The sequence below is a fragment of the Chiloscyllium punctatum genome, chromosome 10 (genome assembly GCF_047496795.1).
Source record: "Chiloscyllium punctatum isolate Juve2018m chromosome 10, sChiPun1.3, whole genome shotgun sequence".
Classification (NCBI taxonomy): domain Eukaryota; kingdom Metazoa; phylum Chordata; class Chondrichthyes; order Orectolobiformes; family Hemiscylliidae; genus Chiloscyllium; species Chiloscyllium punctatum.
In genome coordinates this window covers 87,430,084-87,451,737 of record NC_092748.1, presented here as the reverse complement: position 1 = coordinate 87,451,737, position 21,654 = coordinate 87,430,084, and the positions used below count along the sequence as shown (strand labels likewise).

The 21,654-nt window shown below is 41.7% G+C and overlaps 1 protein-coding gene across 1 annotated transcript in view; it reads left to right on the top strand.

Moving 5' to 3' along the window:
• The window catches only part of LOC140482363 (low-density lipoprotein receptor-related protein 1-like), a 1,932,271-nt gene that overhangs the window by 1,421,788 nt on the left and 488,829 nt on the right, over positions 1-21,654 (top strand). Inside the window, exons 36-41 of the mRNA XM_072579726.1 lie at positions 6,157-6,291; positions 6,383-6,512; positions 18,036-18,162; positions 18,325-18,476; positions 18,742-18,866; positions 20,817-21,188. Of these exons, the coding sequence (XP_072435827.1) occupies positions 6,157-6,291; positions 6,383-6,512; positions 18,036-18,162; positions 18,325-18,476; positions 18,742-18,866; positions 20,817-21,188 (1,041 nt within the window). The remainder of the gene's footprint in view (positions 1-6,156; positions 6,292-6,382; positions 6,513-18,035; positions 18,163-18,324; positions 18,477-18,741; positions 18,867-20,816; positions 21,189-21,654) is intronic.

Genomic DNA, 21,654 nt, shown 5'->3' with positions numbered 1-21,654 from the left:
ACCCTCATGTTTCAGTATTCTCTCCATGCTCAGCAACTTGAGTTAACAGTCACAATGCAAACAATAACATTCCCATAGTCACTGCAGAAATCTGCATTTCCCAGGAACCCACACACAGCTGAAATTTCAGACTAGACATTTACAAGCTGGACATGTTTTTGGGGATGGGGATGGAATACAGACAGAGTGCCAAACCCACCATCTTTCCACCCATTCGTGAACGCACTCCCATTCTACAGAGGGTGGGAATTACAGAGGTGGGGGGGTGGGGGGGAGGTTATTCAAGTCAACAGCCTACCTATCATGTGTAGCAAAATAACTATATGTGAATTGAAAACTCCATTGACACCAAAATTACGCTGCCTGGATTCCAAAATGCTTAGAATGGGCAGATAGGTAGTACTGGGGATTTATATATATTTTTAAAAGTGCTTAAAATGGTAGAAAACACGTGGTTAATGCCATTGCAGGGTGCTCCATGATTATAAGAAGGTAATACATTGTTCCTTCCAAACTACATGTTCTTCAAGCCCCCACCCCTATCTACCCCCCCCAATCATGCAAAAAAATCTCAGTCTGAAACCCAAGACGTACTTCACTTTAGGGATTCTATTGGGCCTCTTGTCTGAGCTTGTCTGCAGTCCCAGCAATACCCACAGCAGATCTCACATAATCATGACTCTTGATGTTGCTGGCACATTCAGAAGCTGGACTTCCCTCTCTATAACAGTCAGACGTCCCACTGCACCTGCCCACAGTGCTTCACAACCATAGGAAAGGCACCTTGCCTTCCGAGGGGTTGAGCCTTGCAGTTCTAAAACTTCCTTTTCCATATAGCTGTGATACTCAAGAGTGCAAATGGGTAGGAGTCTATTTCTGATCAATAAAATCCAGACGTTCTTTACTTCTTTCAGCAGGATAGTGGCATTGAGGACAGACTGTTTGAAGAAAACATCTATGGGAAACATTTATTGGCCAGAACAGAAAGAAATGCTTTAGAGTGGAAATAAAGGGGTGAGGTGACAGATTCTATTGACTGGGGATGAGGCGGCAAGCTCAGCCCATTTCCTGGGCTGGCAGTTTTTTTTTGTTAAATCAAGAAGCTTGGTTGCACTTAAGGGCTTAATAAATTCATATAATCCTCCATATAAATCTAAGTTATCATTTAACTGACTGTAAATAATTGCATGGTAAACTCAATATAAAGATAAATGCTACTGATAAATATTTCTTCCTTCCACTGTGCTTTATGAAAATATATAAGCTTCCAGATATTTTACCTCTCTGTCCTTGCATGTTTGGAATACATTGATGTGAGCATGAAGACTAACCTGGTAATTTTGTAAGGGTCTGCTCCAGTGTGGAATCTCAGTAAATTGACATGTGCATTGGAGATAGCACTAAAGGGCAGGTTTTGAAAATTGTACACCTGCCTACCAAGACTCTGTGCTGCAACTGAAGCCTAAACAAATCCTCTCTACATCTACAAATAAAAGCTTTCCAGCTGTCATAATGACTTGTGCTACATAATATGTGAAAGTAATTGTTCAACCATTGCCCCAGAGAGAACCAGATTCAATTTGTGTTGGAGCCATTTGTTTGCTAGTTCTGAATAAGAAATCTGAATAAGGAACCATCCTCCACTTTCAAAGTTGATGTTAGCAACTTGTGGTTTAAAACTTAAAAGTGCCAATTTCTGATCATTGCCAAGATCTTGGTGTCAACTACAGATCTGGGACTTGGGGTCAAAGGTTATAGATCAGTGATTTAAGTGCAGTTGTCACTGATCATTGAAATTTACCTTCATGATGAATTTGCTTATAATAGATAGCGAAAGACAAAAACGTACCATGTGGACATTGCTAATATATATATATATATATATATATATACAGAAAAAAATCACAACCATTCTGAACTTCAAGAATATTGATGTCAAAAGTAAACATATTAGCAGTTAGAGAACGGTGCATGACATTCACCTCTGAAAAAGTCTTCCATAAATTTTAAATGAGCTCCAGAGTGTTCACTTTGTCTTTTCAATTTGCCCCCATCCGCAGCAATCTACAGCATCTGGAAAGCCAATTAATGGATCATGTTAACAAATCTTCATAGGGATAAAAGCAGGAAACATAAATACCATGATATAGAAAGCAAAAAAGAATTAAGGGAAAAAAAAACTTAAATACAAAAATCAGCAGACATATTTTAAACAATAACGTTCTGAGAGAATGACACTGAATGCTTAAAGATGATGTTTCAGTGCCAGGGAGATTATCTAGTTTATTTATGATTTATTAGTTAACTTAAGTTCATGCCTCAACAATGTTATTTAGATTGACTCTATTGGAAAATACTACAACTGTGGAGGAGCAAGGTATCTCTGACACCAATATTGTAAATAATATAACTTAGATGTAATCAGCTGTTTGATATTGCTAGGAGTAAGTTTTATAAGTGTCTTCTGGTGGTGGGAGGTGAGGGGAAGAGTTTCCATCTGGCCCCTTGACATGGAACTTTAACTCCACAGGGTACAATATCTTTTCTATTAACCATGCTGTCTGGAAACCTTCCTGATTTATAGTCATGGCACCATTTTATGCAGAGAGCATTCTGGGAAGAGTAACAAATAGGTGCCTTTTGCTGAATTAGTGGGAGATTATATTAGATTCCCCTACAGTGTGGAAACAGACCCTTAGCCCAACCAGTCCACACTGACCCTCCGAAGAGTAATCCACCCAGACCCATTTCTCTCTGACTAATGCATCTAGCACAAGGGGCAATTTAGCATGGCCAATTCACCTGATACTGGATTAGTGGTGCTGGAAGAGCACAGCAGTTCAGGCAGCATCCAACGAGCAGCGAAATCGACGTTTTGGGCAAAAGCCCTTCATCAGGAATAAAGGCAGTGAGCCTGAAGCGTGGAGAGATAAGCTAGAGGAGGGTGGGCGTGGGGAGAGAGTAGCATAGAGTACAATGGGTGAGTGGGGGAGGAGATGAAGGTGATAGGTCAAGGAGGAGAGGGTAGAGTGGATAGGTGGAAAAGAAGATAGGCAGGTCGGACAAGTCCGGACAAGTCAAGGAGACAGTGCTGAGCTGGAAGTATGAAACTAGGATGAGGTGGGGGAAGGGGAAATGAGGAAGCTGTCGAAGTTCACATTGATGCCCTGGGGTTGAAGTGTTCCGAGGCGGAAGATGAGGCGTTCTTCCTCCAGGCGTCTGGTGGTGAGGGAGCGGCGGTGAAGGAGGCCCAGGACCTCCATGTCCTCGGCAGAGTGGGAGGGGGAGTTGAAATGTTGGGTTTGTAAAAAATGTCAGCGTCAAGTCGGTCGTCATTAATGGAGATGGAGATGTCCAGGAAGGGGAGCAAGGTGTCAGAGATGGTCCAGGTAAATTTAAGGTCAGGGTGGAATGTGTTGGTGAAGTTGATGAATTGCTCAACCTCCTCGCGGGAGCACGAGGTGGCACCAATGCAGTCATCAATGTAGCGGAGGAAGAGGTGGGGAGTGGTGCCGGTGTAATTACGGAAGATCAACGACCGACTTGACACTGACATTTTTTACAAACCCACCAACTCCCACAGCTACCTGGATTACACCTCTTCCCACCCTATCTCTTGCAAAAATGCCATCCCGTATTCCCAATTTCTCCGCCTCCGCCGTATCTGCTCCCAGGAGGACCAGTTCCACCATAGAACACACCTGATGGCCTCCTTCTTTAGAGACCACAATTTCCCTTCCCACGTGGTTAAAGATGCCCTCCAACACATCTCATCCACATCCTGCACCTCTGCCCTCAAACCCCACCCTTCCAACCGTAACAAGGACAGAACGCCCCTGGTGCTCACCTTCCACCCTACAATCCTTCGCATAAACCAAATCATCCGCCGACATTTCCGCCACCTCCAAAAAGACCCCACCACCAGGGATATATTTCCCTTCCCAACCCTTTCTGCCTTCCGCAAAGACCGTTCCCTCCGTGACTACCTGGTCAGGTCCACACCCCCCTACGACCCACCCTCCCATTCTGGCACTTTCCCCTGCCACCGCAGGAACTGTAAAACCTGTGCCCACACCTCCTCCCAAGGCCCTAAAGGAGCCTTCCATATCCATCAAAGTTTCACCTGCACATCCACTAATATCATTTATTGTATCTGTTGCTCCCGATGTGGTCTCCTCTACATTGGGGAGACTGGGCACCTCCTAGCAGAGCGCTTTAGGGAACATCTCCGAGACACCCGCACCAATCAACCAAACCGCCCCGTGGCCCAACGTTTCAACTCCCCCTCCCACTCTGCCGAGGACATGGAGGTCCTGGGCCTCCTTCACCGCCGCTCCCTCACCACCAGACGCCTGGAGGAAGAACGCCTCATCTTCTGCCTCGGAACACTTCAACCCCAGGGCATCAATGTGGACTTCAACAGCTTCCTCATTTCCCCTTCCCCCACCTCATCCTAGTTTCAAACTTCCAGCTCAGCACTGTCTCCTTGACTTGTCCGACCTGCCTATCTTCTTTTCCACCTATCCACTCCACCCTCTCCTCCTTGACCTATCACCTTCATCTCCTCCCCCACTCACCCATTGTACTCTATGCTACTCTCTCCCCACCCCCACCCTCCTCTAGATTATCTCTCCACGCTTCAGGCTCACTGCCTTTATTCCTGATGAAGGGCTTTTGCCCAAAACGTCGATTTCGCTGCTCGTTGGATGCTGCCTGAACTGCTGTGCTCTTCCAGCACCACTAATCCAGTATTTGGTTTTCAGCATCTACAGTCATTGTTTTTATCCAATTCACCTGATGTGCACATCTTTGGAATGTGAGAGGAAACCAGAGTACCCGAGGAGAATTTGCAAACTCCACACAGACAGTCGCCCAAGGCTGGAACCGAACCTGGGACCCTGGTGCTGTGAGGCAGCAGTGCTAACCACTGAGCCACCGTGCCACCCATGCTGATTAGGAAGGGAGGTCTAATCCTAGACCACAGGGTGGGTGGTGATGGGGTAGCGTCTCTACAAGGACCATTTGGGGGTGGGGGATAGGGGTGGGGCCCAGCTATTTGGGAACTGATTGGAAAGATTGCTACTCCTCCCGGTCCACAAGCAATAGGGAAAATACCTTTGTTTTTAAATGGAAGATGTCCTCACAGTCTGGATGATGCTCAGGAAAATCTGACTCTTTATGAAGAATGTAAAGGAAACTACATTATACTCAAATTGGTGGAAGTGTTGTCATAGAGAAAGGAGATAAAAGGTATTCTCTATTCATTCTTTAGGGCAATGTCATGGCCAATCAGAATCAATCTGCCTGGTTTAAAATTAAAAAAAAATGCAAAGCTTGGCAAGTTATTTCTCAAACAACATCTCTGTGCTCAGAGTTCACATATCAACTCATCAGCATTCTCCTCTCATATAGCATTAATGTTGTTTACTTCTTACATTGACATTTCTTGCTCTTTGTCCAGATGAGTACAAGACAAAATGCTTACACAAAATATGTCAGTTTTCAGCAATACCCAAGTTCTGCACTACCAATCAACTACTTTTATGAAGAAAAAATAACACATTAATGTAATTAGGAGGAACATCCATGCAACCTTCACTCAGTCTTATGTCTCCCAGCCTGTTGGTAGCCTATCCTTCACCACCCTCCCCAAATACAGAGTTATCTGAATTTTTTGCCTCTGGAATTATTGATGGGCCATTCTTTTTGCTCCTATGATTCATTCTTATGATCTAAATAAAACCTAAACCACATCTTCTCAATGCAGCCTTTGGGGAGGCACTGTCAAGCTTGTACCCAATTTAGGTCAAAGTTCAAAATTCCAGATCCTGACCCCCTGTTGAAAATGTTTCTGTATATTTGTGTTGATATTTTTACAAATGAGACAAAATGGAACTTGACTGTGCTTTCAGTATTGGTTGCTCACATGTTTATACATGGTCTCATACATGAAGAACAGCATTGAAGTTCAGCAAGGGAAACATGTTAATGCATACCTTGCTGGCAGATAAAAGAAAATTGATGTGAACTTGAGGAAGTATGCGCCAAAATAAAGGTTCATTGAAAAGATAAAACATTCTTGTTAGACTTTGACTTGTGAACATCCTGTAAAATTAGTGACCTTCTGAAATTTCAATTATCTAATTTTATTTACAGGGAATGATACAATCTATTGGACAGATATGGGAAGGAGTACAATTAGCAGAGCTAAACGAGATCAGACCTGGAGGGATGATATTATCACAAATGGCCTTGGACGGGTTGAAGGCATTGCGGTTGATTGGATAGCTGGTATGAGATTTTTCTATCCATTTTTTCAATTACTTCCTAATGTTGTAGCTTGATGGAACATTAACATTTATCTCTTCTACATCTTTCACAGGTAATATATATTGGTCAGATTATGGCTTCAATATAATAGAAGTTGCAAGATTTAATGGTTCTTTTCGCTATGTGGTCATCTCCCAAGGGCTTGATCAGCCACGTGCAATAGCTGTCCATCCAGAAGAAGGGTAAACCAGCTTTCTTTTCATACGAGAAAATTATCCTGATGGCCATATTCAGTGCTATTCTTCATTTCAATCAACTGATCTATTTTTACATCCTTGCCTGCTCACTTCAACTGAGCAATGTCAGCCTCAATTTCTCATTCAGTCACTCCTAAGTTCATGGCTGAAAGCTTCTGAGTAGTCAGCTCCAGTTATACAGGATATGTTCATGATTTTGTGGATTGATCCACTTGGCAAAGAGCTGCAGAAGCTGTTTATACAAAGGCATGAAGAATATGAAAAGATATGATAAAAATTAAATTGCCACAGAATACTTTGATAGTTTGTGAGTGCCATTTTGCATTTTTAAAAAAGTATTTTATCATCTCAGAATTAATTCTGCACAGTCCAAATTTCATTTTCATTGCAAGCCCTTAACCATAAATATAAATAATTGCGAATTCTTGATAATAAAATTTTAGAAGCGACAATAAATAAAGTTCATGTCCTGTCTTATTGTTTACTGCTCTTCTTTCCCCTCCCTCTCTTCTCTCTGAGATAAACTTTCATTCCAGGGCACCTGATGCAGGAACTAGTTTGTTTTTTTCTTCAATTGTCATGAGAAGTGGATACTGATGGTTGCATCACCACTTATTGCCCATCCTGAACTGTATAGAGGACAGTCAAGAGTGAAACACATTGCTGAGGTCTCAGGTCAAATTTAGAACATAGAGCTTAGAAAAGTACGGCACAGAAAAGGCCCTTTGGCCCACGATGTTGTGCTGAGGTTCAATCCTAATGTAAAAAATAATAACTTAACATACACATCCCTCAACTCACTGTTCTCCGTGTGCCTGTCCAGCAGTCGCTTAAATGTCCCTAATGACTCTGCTTCCACCACCACCGCTGGCAATGCATTCCATGCATTCACAACTCTCTGCATAAAGAACCTTCCTCTGACGTCTCCTCTATATCTTTTACCTAATATCTTAAAGCTATGACCCCTTGTACACGTCAAACCTGCCCTGGGGAAAAGTCTCTGGCCATTGACTATCTATTCCTCTCATTATCTTGTATACCTCGATCAGGTCTCCTCTCTTCCTCCTTCTCTCCAGAGAGAAAAGTCCGGGCTTTTTCAACCTTTCTTCACAAGGCAAGCCCTCCAGTCCAGGCAGCATCCTGGTAAACCTTCTTTGCACCCTCTTCAAAGCCTCTGTATCTTTCCTATAGTAAGGCAACCAGAACTGGATGCAATATTCCAAGTGTGGTCTCACCAGGGAATTGTAGAGCTGTAGCAAAACCTTGTGGCTCTTAAACTCGATCCCCCTGTTAGTGAAAGCCAAAACACCATATGCTTTCTTAACAACCCTATCCACTTGGATGGCAACTTTGAGTGATCTATGTAGTTGCAAATCCAGATCCCTCTGTTCCTCCACAGTATCAAGAATCCTGTCTTTAATCCTATATTCAGCATTTGAGTTCGACCTTCCAAAATGCATCATTTCTTATTTATCCAGGTTGAACTCCATCTGCCAGTTCTCAGCCCAGCTCTGCATCCTGTCTATGTCGCGCTGCAGCCTGCAATAGCCCTCGATACTATTGATGACACCTCCAACCTTTGTGTCATCTGCAAATTTATTAACCCACCCCTCAACCTCCTCGTCCAAGTCATTTATAAAAACTACAAAGAGCAGAGGCCTAATAACAGAGCCCTGCGGGACCTCACTCAACACTGATAGGCAGGTAGGACAAGTCCGGACAAGTCACTCCAACTGTAACAAGGACAGAACGCCCCTGGTGCTCAACTTCCACCCTACCAACCTTCACATAAACCAAATCATCCACCGACATTTCCGCCACCTCCAAAAAGACCCCACCACCAGGGATATAGTTCCCTCCCCACCCCTTTCCGCCTTCCGCAAAGACCGTTCCCTCCATGACTCCCTGGTCAGGTCCATGCCCCCCCTCAACTCACCCTCCCACCCTGGCACCTTCCCCTGCCACCGCAGGAACTGTAAAACCTGCACCCACACCTCCTCCCTCACCTCCATCCAAGGCCCTAAAGGAGCCTTCCACATCCATCAAAGTTTCGCCTGCACATCCAATAATATCATTTATTGTATCCATTGCTCCCGATGTGGTCTCCTCTACATTGGGGAGACTGGGCGCCTCCTAGCAGAGCGTTTTAGGGAACATCTCTGGGACACCCGCACCAATCAACCACACCGCCCTGTGGCCCAACATTTCAACTCCCCCTCCCACTCAACCGAAGACATGGAGGCCCTGGGCCTCCTTCACCGCTGCTCCCTCACCACCTGACACCTGGAAAAGAATGCCTCATCTTCCGCCTCGGAACACTTCAACCCCAGGGCATCTATGTGGACTTCAACAGTTTCCTCATTTCCCCTTCCCCCACCTCACCCTAGTTCCAAACTTCCAGCTCAGCACTGTCCCCATGACTTGTCCAGACTTGTCCTACCTGCCTATCTCCTTTTCCACCTATCCACTCCACCCTCTCCTCCCTGACATATCACCTTCATCCCCCCCCCCCACTCACCTATTGTACTCTATGCTACTTTCTCCCCACCCCCACCCCCCTCTAGCTTATCTGTCCACACTTCAGGCTCACTGCCTTTACTCCTGATGAAGGGCTTTTGCCCAAAACGTCAATTTCACTGCTCCTTGGATGCTGCCTGAACTGCTGTGCTCTTCCAGCACCACTAATCCAGAATCTGGTTTCCAGCTTCTGCGGTCATTGTTTTTACCCAGTCTGTACTTCCCAGCTCCTGTCTGATAGCGTCATAATTTCCTTTTACCCAATTAAATATCTTCCCTCAGTAACTGCTCCTTTCCCTCTCTGAGGCTATGTTAAATATTACGCAGTTATGATCACTGTCACCAAAGTGCTCTCCCACCGCGAGATCTGACACCTGCCCTGGCTCATTGCAGAGCACCAAATCCAAAATGGCCTCTCCCCTTGTCGGTCTGTCTACATCCTGAGTAAGGAAACTCTCCTGAACACGCCTGACAAAAATGGCTCCATTCAAACTATCTGCGCTTTGGAGGTTCCAGTTGATATTGGGAAAGTTGAAATCACGCCTAACTACAACCCTGCTACTTTTGCCTTTTTTCAGAATCTGCCTGCCTATGCGTTCTTCAATCTCTCTACTGCTATTAGGTGTTCTGTAGTAAACCCTCAATGAGGTAGCTGCTCCCTTTCTGTTCCTGACTTCCACCCATACTAACTCAGCAGACAGACCTTCCTCAACAGCTTTCATTTCTGTAGCTGTGATGTACTTTCTGATTAGTAATGCTACACCCCCTCCCTATTTTCCACCCTCCCTATTCTTTTTAAATGTTCTAAACCCTGGAACATCAAGCAACCATCCCTGCCCCTGTGAAATCCACATTTCCATTATGGCCACAACATCGTATCCCGAAGTACTGATCCATGCTCTACATTCGTCACTCTTATTTCTGACACTCCTTGCATTGAAGCAGACACACTTTAATCAATTCCTCTGTTTCATCACATGAGAAACCTTCCCAATAGATTCACTACATTCTGTCACTGCCCCAGCTGCAAATGTCCACCTCTCAGATATGTGGCTCTAATTCCCACCCCCTGCCAATCTGTAGGTCAGACAAAGTAAGGATGGCAGGTTTCTTTCTCGACAGGACATTAATGAAACAGATAGGTCTTTGCAAAAATTGACAGTGTTGCCATGAGACTAGCTGTTTATTCCGGGCTTTTTAACATTGAATTTAAATCTCACCACCTGACATGGTGGGATTCAAAGCCATGTCCTCAGAATACACGCCACTCTGACTTCCGCTTTAACCTTATCTATTGTGAAAATGGAGATACTTGAGTTGTTTTTTTGTTTAATTGTTTGTCACCATCCATGCCTGAATGTGACAGGACTGCAGAGCTCAGATCTTACCCGTTGGATGTGAAATCACTTATTTCTATCTATCTATCTATCACTTGCTGCCTGTGCTCTTTGGTATGTTATTGGTTGACGCCATGTTTTATAGTTATGCCTGGTGCTACCCCGGCATGTCCTCCTGCACTCCTCAATGAACCTGGTTGATCCCTAGTTTGATGGTAATGGTACAATGAAGGATATGATTGGTCTTGAAGTTACAGCTTGTATTGTTATATGATTCTGCTGCTGATGACCCCTAGTTCTCATGGATGCCCAGTGTTGAGTTGCAAGATTTGTTTGAAGTCTATCCAATTTAGCATGGTCATAGTGGTACATAAAACAATGGAGGGTGTCCTGAAAATGGAGATGAGACTTCATCCTCATAAGGAATACATGGTGGTTATACTTCCTGATATTATCTTTGGTAGGCAGAGTGGTGAGGATGAGGTCAACTATGCTTTTTCCTCTTATTGGTTCCTTCAGTACAATCTATAGACTCAATCCAGCAGTTATGTCCTTTAGCACCCTACCAGCTTGATCACTAAAGGTGCTGCTGAGCCACTTTTGATGATGGACATTGAAGATCACCACCCAGAATGCATTCTGCACCTTTGTTACTCAGTGCTTTCTTCAAGTGGTATTCCACATACAGGAGTACTTATTTATCAACTGAGGTGGTATGTGTGGGGATGGGCGTCAGCATTTCCTCTAATTTTCTTTCAGGCTACATGGACCCCAGAGGTTTGGGCACTGCAGCTACTCTGGAACTGGAAATCAATGCCAAAATTGGTGTGCTGACTCTAATCACTGAGAGCAGACCCTTGGCTGTGAATGCATGAAATTTGGAGGAAATGTTGGAGATAGTTCTTAGTCACCTGCCAGAGTTTTTCTTGGTAATGATTGGCAGCCTATCATGAGACATCATGGGTCGAGAGTCAATGGTAGGGTCTCCCAGGACAACTTCCTCATGACTTTCTACCATTGTGTCATCACGTCTACAGGGGTCTTTTTGGATATGCTCAGGGATGGTGATGTTGCTACCTTGGCCTCAATGGAATCAGGTTACAGTCAAATTTGCCATTTGTTTTAACAAAGGTAACTCCTCCATCAGTGCAGCTAGTAATAAGATCATTCCCAAACAGATGCCATTAAAACCAAATAATCTTGGTGTGGTGAGATATAGTTTTGTCTGTGGTAAGCAAAGATGCTGTGAATTTGGCTGTGTCACACAGTTGCTTGACTAGTCCATGATACAGCTTTCCCAATTCTGTGACTAGCCTGCTGGTGACCGTGCAGGTTCAACAGGACTGTGTTTGACATTGTCGTATCCAGTGTCTTAGTCAATGACAGATACTCTATCTGGGTTTTATTTTTGAGGCTTTTTAGCAACTGAATGGTTTGCTAAACCAATTCAGAGAGCAGTGAGGAGGCAGCCACATTGTTGTAGATCTGGAATCATGTGCAGGTCAGACCAGGTGAGGCCAGTGAGTTTTCTTCCCTACAGTGCATTAGAGAACCAGATGGAATTTTAACATAACTGATTCATGGTCATCATAAGACTTTTAATTTCAGATTTTTATTGGATTCACATTTCACTATATGTCATGGTAGGATTCAAATCCTAGTCCCAGAACATTAGGTCTCAGATTTCTAGCCCAGTGACATTACCACAGTGCTATTGCAGTTTTTCCTCATATATCCCATGATTCCAAGCTCTTTACAACCTCAAAGTGCCAGGTACATAATATTAAAGGAATAGAAGTATGTTTTCTTGAGACTGCTCCATCTTTCAATATGATTATTATTAATTTTGCTTAATCTGCTTTTCCATCTGCTGTCCAAATCCTTTGCTTTCCAAGTTCTGTTTATCTCAATCTGAATATACTCAATAATAGTGGAATTATTATTCACTAAGAATCTGGATTTATAAGTCTAATGATGATCATCAATTCATTGTTGATTGTCAGAAAAACCCATCTGGTTCACTCATGTCCTCTGGGTTGTAGAATGCAGAATTCCAAACATTCCAAAAGCAGAATTATCTCCTTGTCTAAACGCTAAATATTATGCTGCGTCTATGCTTTCACGTTTTGCATTCCATGCCCAGAAAAGATCAAATCCTATCAGTATCTTGTATTGAATTAAAGTTCCTCTCATCTTTCCAAGCTCCAAGAACTTCACTCACCCTTTCACCAGAGGGCCTTCCTTCCAGTCCAGAAATGATTTGAGTGAAATTTTGCTGTACCAACAACAATGCATGTGTATGGGGAAGAGAAGGCGGTGGCCTGGTGGTATTATTGCTGGACTGTTAATCCAGAGACCGAGGCCATGTTCTGGGAACCAAGGTTTGAATTCCACCACGGCAGATGGTAGAATTTGTATTCAATAAAAATCTGGAGTAATGAGTCTTCCAATGATTATCAATTCATTGCCAATTGTCAAAAAAATCCATCTGGTTCACTAATGCCCTTTAGAGAAGGAAACTGCCATCCTTATCTGGTCTGGGCTACATGTGACTCCAGACCCACAGCAATGTGGTTGACTCTTAACTGCCCCCTTGAATGGGCTATAAATGCTGGTTTAGTCAGTGATACAATCATCCCATAATGAATAAGGAAGAAAAAAATGCTTCTTTACATATGGAGAATCAAACTGCACACAGTATGCCAGGTGTTGTCTGACAAAAGTCTTACACAATTGTAGAAATAAATACTGAATCTTATATGCCAATTTGTTTATACCAAAGGCATGTTACTGCATTACTGATTGTCTGTGGTACCGCCCATTAACTTTCTGTGTTACTTACACTTGTGCACTAAGTGTCTCTGAACATCAGAAATTAGACATTTCATACTATTTTTAAAATACGTTATTTTCTTAGTCTTACAATTAAACAGATAATTTCACACCTATGTTCCATCTACACCTTTACTATCTACTCACAAAGTAATCCATATCTCTCTGTGGTCTTTGTGGAAACCTACATTTCACCTAATGAGGAAACATTGGAGACATTGCGCTCAGTCCCTTTATCAAAGTCATTGTTATAAACTGTAGATAGTTGAGACTCTGAAATTCATCCAAGTAGTACATCACAATACAGCTACAAATTTGAAACTGTCCTGTTAATCCCAATTTTTCACTTCCTTTCCATTCACCAATCCTCTATCCATGGTGATGTATTACCAAAAACTGTATTAAAATTTTCAAGTATGATTTCGCTTTTGAACAATTATATTGACTCTGTCTTATAATTATGATTTTGTACATGCATTATTAAGAGTTCCTTAACAGTAGATTCCAGTATTTTTACAAAGCCTGATATCAACTAACTGACCTGTCGATCATTGTTTGCTAAAACCACTCTGAAATCTCGAGAACATTTAAGAATCATATCCTATCAGTGAATTCATTGGGGTAGCATTGACAGGGCAGAAAGAGGCCATTTGGCCTCTTTGAAGAACATCCCACCTTGACCCAGCCCTCCCATCTTTAATCCTGCATGAAGTTTTTACCATGCGAATCCACCTGATTTGCCCATGTCCCTGTGCACTACAGGGCAATTGTTTTTTCAGCATGGTCAATCCACCTAACCTGTACAACTTTGGACTGTGGGAGGAAACCAAATTACCTGGAGGAAACCCACGAAGGCAACTGGGAGAGTGTGCAAACTCCATGCAAACAGGCACCCGAGGCTGGAATCAAACCCGGGTCCCTGACACTGAGGTAACAGTGCTAACCACTGTGCCACTGCACTGCCCTAAAGTTTCCTACCATCTGAAAGTGGTAACAATCAAAAGAGAACCAGAAGAGTGCCTGCTCCTACCTGACCCAGAACTACAAAGAATCTGATGTTAAAGGATCAGAACATGTCACCTCTCTCCAACAAGGGGAATTATGCATACTGTGTTACTTCTCCAGGTGAAAATATGTCACAAGTTGAAAGTAGTTCCTTTAGAGTATTATTTCTCTCCAACGTAATACTGAGCTACAGTTTAGAAATGGCGATAAACTGAATATTTAAGGGATAAAGCCGACAATTAATTTGTCCAAAAATATAGTTATTGTTGCACAATTATTTCAGCAGCAAATTATATTAAATACTTCTCAGCTATAGATGAGCATCTTTTATCCAATAGAAAAGATCGAATTGGTTGAACTTACCAACGGAGCATGGAACTAGTCAAATACTTCAGAAGCAATGATTAGCATACAACGAGCAGGAAGGGGATTAATCAATGTATTGGCAGCATAATTTAAACTGCACAGAGAATCCCTGTCCAGGAGCAGCTGCTAAATGAGCACCACCTTCTGGACTTCTGAATGTAATACAAAGTCAATTTTAATTAAAATAAATTAATGCCAAATAATCCTTGACATTGTACTGGGTATTTCTATCATGGGCAAATTTGATGCTGTATTTGAATCTCATTATTGAGGGTTTTGAAGGTGGGCAAGGTCTCGTTAGATCCACTGCTGACCTTCCCACTTTCTACCCAACTGCCTCTGCTGTCGTTGCAATTATTTAATGTAGTTTAGCACATGGAGACCTGTCTGTTAATGGGCACAATGAAGCCTTTAAGTGGGCTATTAGTGCACCCACCTCCTCTTTTACACTCTCCTCTGTTCTGCTCAAACATCCTATACCCCAGAATGTTGATTTACCAGGTTTGCCCATTATTCAAACATGTCTCTGTGATAGCAACAACACCGTAATCTTATGTGTTCACCTGTCTTACCCATAATGCTCCTAGCATAAGAGGTTGTTCAAATCCTGCCTTATTCCCTTGAAACACACATAGCTGAACTTCCTTTGCCTTGGTTCCTTTAGTAAAGTATGCTGTGTACCCACTGTACTGACACTCTGTCTCCTCCCCCTCCTGAAGTTATTTAAATTCCTCCCAACAGCATGAGTAAATCCACCTGCAAGGATGCTGGTCTCAGTCTTGTTCAGGTGCAGAGAGACCATCTTATACAGGTCCCACCTTCCCCAGAAACAGTCCCAGTGATCCAGGAATCTGAAATCCTCCCTCTTGCATTAGCTCTTAAGTCACACATTTATCTTCCCTATTCTCCTGTTTCTGTACTTTTCAGCATGTGGCATGGGGAGTACTCCAGAGATTACAACTTTTGAGTATTTGTTCTTTAGTCTATTGCTTAACTCCCTAATTTCTTGATGCCAGACTTCATAGCCCATTCTAGGAGAAAGTGAGGACTGCAGATGCTGGAAATCGGAATCGAAGAGTGTGGTGCTGGAAAAACACAGCCGGTCAGGCAGCAACCGAGGAGTGGGAGAATCAATGTTTCAACATAAGCCCTTCATCAGCCCTTCATTCTCCACCTCAGATGATGCCTGACCGGCTTTACTTTTCTAGCACCACACTCTTCGACTTCATAGCTCATTCTACCTATATCATTGGTACCAATGTGATAATCGTGACCCTGGCAGTAGGGAGGCAATATACTATCATGGTGTCATTAACCACAGAAATGTCTATCTGTTCCCCTAATTTGCCTAACTTAATCACCAAAAATGTTCCTAAATACCAATCTAGTTAGCCTCTGATTGGCCAGCTTGTCTGTGAGGTGAAATTTCCTGATCCAAAAAGACAGAAGTCCTGCCTTTAGCAGATAACAGCCAGTTATCTGTTAGCCAATCTTTTCTTCAGTGGGCTCCATTCTGTCTTTTAGCCGGGGCAAGGAATCCGGTGCCTGGTAAACGATGGCCTAATGGTATTGTCACTTGACTATCGGTTCAGAGCCCCAGATAGTATTCCAGGGACTTGGTTCATATGCTGCCATGGCAGATGGTGGAACTTGAATTCAATAATAATCTGGAAACAAAAGAATCAAATGATGACCATGGAATCATTGCTGGTTCAGTTATGTCCTTGAGGGAAATAAATCTACCTTTCTTACGTACAATGGCCAGTACGTGAATCCAGAGCCACAGCAATGTGATTGATTCTTTACTGCCATCTGGGTATTCAGTCCTGGGCAACGGATTTTGGCCTAACTAGTGAAGCCCACATGAATAAATAAAAGAAAATCCAGCCCCTCTTGTTTAAAATTTCCTTATTGAGGATATTTCATTGAGGTAAGCCATTTGGCCCACCATACCTGTATTGAATGAGAAATCCAATAGACGTAAAGACTTGCTCCGTTTTGTTTTAAATTGTGGCTGAATTTAGGCTTTCTCTGAAATACGAAGAATATTGTGAGAAAGGTCAAGAGGCAACTGGTTTCAAGCAAAATAGATTATAATTATTGTACCTGAAATCCGGCTATCTGAAAACCTGCAATGTCCAAGAAGTGGAATTTACTTTGATCAGATCATGCAAGAATTTTAAGGGCTAATAATATATTTTTAAAATGCATTGGCTTGTTGGGGCAGCTGCTGTAGTGCTGCTGTAGTGCTACAGTGCTACAGTGTGCTACACTTTGCACACCTGATGTGATCTGTTATCCCAGTGTTTGGAGTAACCTTTGACTCCACCTGACACAACTCAGCAGAATGTAGGGAGTTGAACTTCTCTGTGCAAATTCTGTCCTGACTGTTTATCTGGGGCTTCAGTGACCTGAGGTGAACACAGTTTTTTTTTAGTTGTGGCATTATCCAAAGCACTATCCAGCTTTAATGTTTCTATCTTAAACTTAGACTTGATCACTATCAGTTTTTATCTAATTATACTTTGGGTACTGTGAAATGCCTCTGGACCTTTGTTCCAAAACTGGAATGCCTAAAGTGCAGCACAATCTCAGTTCTGAGGTTGCCAGTTTTGAGATACTTTATCTGTGTATTCATTCCTCAGGAAATATCTCTGAACCAATTGGCAGACACTGACATGTCTGTTTCAGGCATTGATTTGAGTCTCTGCTGGGATTTTATTTCATCTGCAATAGAAAGATTGGTCATTTTCCCTGTAAGGAAACTTGAGCTACTCACATCATGGCAGTTTGCAGTTTCAGAAATAATATTTGATTTGTTGAATGAAACATAGTTTTCAAAAATCCAAGTCTATTTTTGAAATTCTGCAAAGGGTAATTCAGCTTTCTTTCTCATTAACTGACTTACATATCGTTGAAAATAATATACCTTCCGTGTTGAAACATTCCAACTATTAACTGTAAAATTAAAATTGGTCAAACCACTTCCAGGTTAATCATTATGTACAGCTTCAACGGCTTACTCAACAGGGCTACCATTGTATGCATGTGCTCAATGATACAAGCCTTTATAACACAAGCTTCATTCTACAATTAATGAGAACCCATCTTGGGGTCAATCTGAAGGGTGTGAAGGTTTTTAATCAAGCTCATGAAAAAGGTCCATTCATTTTGTATTTCATTGTTTTGTATTGGAGACCAATTACATTCTGTATTGATCAATGCTGTATTTGAAATGTATATACTGAATCATTGATGAAGATATTAAAAATATAGTTGTAGAGATATTATGTCGTAGTGGTCTGTGGCAAATAATAAGGGAGTACAGTGTATGGAATGAGTTTGTACACAGGACTTAGCTTTTTGAATGATAATGACAACAGTCTATAATCATGCAAATAATGAATTGAGAATTTTATAATACATATTTTCTTGTCTATCTTTTCAATAGATACATGTTTTGGACTGAATGGGGACGAAAGCCTTGCATTGGCAGGGCACGTTTGGACGGATCAGAACAAATTGTCCTAGTGAGCTCCAATATTGCGTGGCCAAATGGGATATCAATCGACTATGAGGTTTGACTATTGAGCCTTCTCCAAAGAATGTGTATAATATTTTCTGCAGGCACATTTAAGCATTTTAGTTTCCTTCCTTGAGCTGTGTATTTTTTTTATTGAATAAGATGCTTAAGCCACTCATAAAAGTCTGCTCATGTTTGCTATGCAATTGATCCACAGAAAAATAAATTATACTGGTGTGATGCCCGTACAGACAAGATAGAGAGAATTGACCTTGAAACTGGAGAAAGCCGAGAGATTGTGCTGTCAGGCAACAACATGGATATGTTTTCAGTTGCAGTCTTTGGGGTTTACATCTTCTGGTCTGACAGGTAATTTATTTTCCCATAAGTGTTCAGGATTCAAAATGTTCTTGTAGTGCCTGATTTCCTATCCGTATAGGATTAGCTCTTTATGAGCAAGGCCACTATAGAAATCCTGAATGGATATAATTTCCAGAGGTGAGCCATTTCTAATATTGGAATTTGAGCCTCAGAAGTGTCTTAACATTCTGCCAGGGTTCCGTGTCTCCTTACTGTGATAAATCATTACATAAATTAAACAATTGTGTTAATTACCTGTTTGTACTTTTGACAGAGCACATGCCAATGGATCCATCAAAAGAGGGCATAAAAACAATGCTACTGATGCTGTTACCGTGAGAACCCATCTTGGGGTAAACCTGAAAGGTGTGAAGGTTTTCAACCGAGCCAGAGAGAAAGGTCTATTCTTTTTTATCATTGATTTACATGGGAGACATTCAGAATTGCTAAATACTGTATTCTAAATGAATACATTGAATAGATACCTCAATTTTAGTGAAATTTAAAGTGTTTGTGAACAATTATGAAAATATATACTGTTTTGCATAATATGTACGACATTCTTTGAGGGAATATTTAGATAATCTTTCAAAAATAAGCAATATGTCATTACGTACCTGACAATTCAATTCACCAGTTTGTGAAATTAGTATTATTACATCTTGATCTGGCTGTAGAATTAGTTCAATTTGCTAAAAACACATATTTTCTTTTGAAAAAGTAAATTTAATTGTTAGCATGATGAAAGGAGGTTTTCATCTTGAAGTTGATTAATGGTTTGCCATTTTAATCTGAGTTATGAGCTACTGTCAGACAACCCCAGCTGAAGATGCAAGGTGATTATGAAAGTACAAAGCAGCAGCATCAATGAAAGGGAAATGGGGATTTAATGGGGACATACTGTAACATAAATGACTGTGAAAATGTCAAGCCAATGTGCATTAAAGAATAGAAGTTCTTAAAAATATGATGGTAGTGATTATTATGGTGGTCACTTCATAATAGTATTAATTTAGGTGATCAGAACAAGAACGTATTATATCACAAATGTTAGTTACAGTGTTTTAGTTTGCTGGAGGCTGCCACTCAGATATTCCAACATTGTAGTTGCTGAAAGGCTGATTTCCTCTCTGCCTTGCTGCAATTGGGCATGAGGCAGAATAGCACCCCCTTGTAGGAGCTGGTTCAAGTCAGCAGCCCATACCAATGCACTTCATGCCCTTGACAAGGCATTGCATGGACAAGAGTGCTGAGGTGATGCTGTTCCTGTAAAGTTTGATAAGGCTACCAGAGAGGTAATGGCTGCAACACTGGCCCAAGGGTAATAGTGTAGGTTCAATTTTTTACCCTTCGTGCTTGGCAGACTCCAAGTATATTATCAGTTAAAAATGGGATGATGTTTTGCCATCAAGATCCATCAATGAAGATGTTACTTTACTGTAGCCTGAACAGGAGTGCTTTGTGATTTTTTTTTAAAGACCAGTGAGGTCTTTCCTAAGACCTAATCACCTTTGTTCCAGAATTATCCCTTCCTTTCTGTACGATCCTATCAAATCCCCTTCCTCCTTTCTTAACTGGTAAGTAATACACAAGCAAAAACCATTTGATCTTTTCCTGCCTTAAAATGCTCTGCTCTCATACTGCTGGCTGCGTAATATTTAAATGAAGCCTTGCTGTTAAAGTATCCGGAGCCTGAAACTTATGCCAGTCAGAGTGTTTCGTGCCCAACCAGTCCACACTTATCTAGGATTACGCATAAGCCTAGTCATGCATTCTTGCATCAAGTGATAAATCCTAGGGATTGATACATGAACTTTCAGAGAGAGAAGTATACATTTCTACACTGTGAATCTTATTAGGGGTCATACATGTTCTTACTTTCAGCATTGAATCTTTAAGTTTTGCATTATGAATACCTAAATTTTGGAATCCAAGTAACTTTCATGCTTTTAGCATAGAACGCATAGAATCCCTACAGTGTGGAAACAGGCCCTTTGGCCAAATAAGTCCATACCGACCCTCCAAAGAGCAACTCACTCAGACCCCCTCCCTACCTTATTATCCTATATTTAGCCCTGACTAATGCACCTAACCTGCACATCCCTGAGCACTATGGGCAATTTAGTATAGCCAGTTCACATAACCTGCATATCTTTGGACTGTGGGAGGAAACCCATGCAGACCTGGGGAGAATGTGCAAATTTCACACAGATAATACCAATTCCCTAATAGACTAAAAGTACTGAGTTTAAAATCATTTTGTGTTTTCTCCCTGCTGCATGTATTCAGTCGGTTAATGCTTATTAAGTAATATGGATGACCTAACAATGCAAAACTATATCATGACAGGTACCAATATTTGTGCAAAGAACAATGGTGGATGCCAGCAGCTTTGCTTGTATCGTGGAAAGGGTCGAAAAACCTGTGCATGTTCCTACAGTGTTCTTGCTGCAGATGCAGTCAGCTGCCATGATTATGATGGATACTTGATCTATTCGGAGAGAACAATACTGAAGAGCATTCACCTTACAGATGAAACAAATTTAAATCCTCCAATACGACCATATGAAAAACCAGAATACTTCAAAAATGTGATCGCCCTGACTTTTGATTACCGGCAAAGTTCAAAGAACACCAATCGAATATTTATGAGTGATGTTCATTTTGGAAATATCCAAGTAATCAATGATGACTGGACAGACAGAAGAATAATAGTGGAGAGTAAGTATATGCCTGAAATGAATGAATATTATTCTTATTGCACATATTTTACCAATAATCATTTATTTGTTATTTGACTCTAATGTTCAATCAGCAAAATAAGAAATCCATAGACACATGATGCTCACTCACTGTTGCACCAGGAATAGAGTATTGCAGATGTATTGTATTTGACTGAGTAATCCAAGGCACTGACTAACCTGAGAATTTGAACTTGGTTCTAAAAATCCAAAAATGGGAAACTGGTAAGAGTAAAGTGACCATTAAGTTGTTAGATTGTGATTAAAAGCACATGTGGGAGGAAGTTTGGTGACCTTAACGAGTCTGAGCTTAGTCCCACACCAATGTGAATGTCTCTTAATAGCTCTCTGGAGTGGTCAAGAAAATTGTTGCCAGCAGCTTAAGAAAAAGATTCATCGCTGCCACCTCAGTCCAATGCAGGGACAGCACAAACATGGCAACCTTA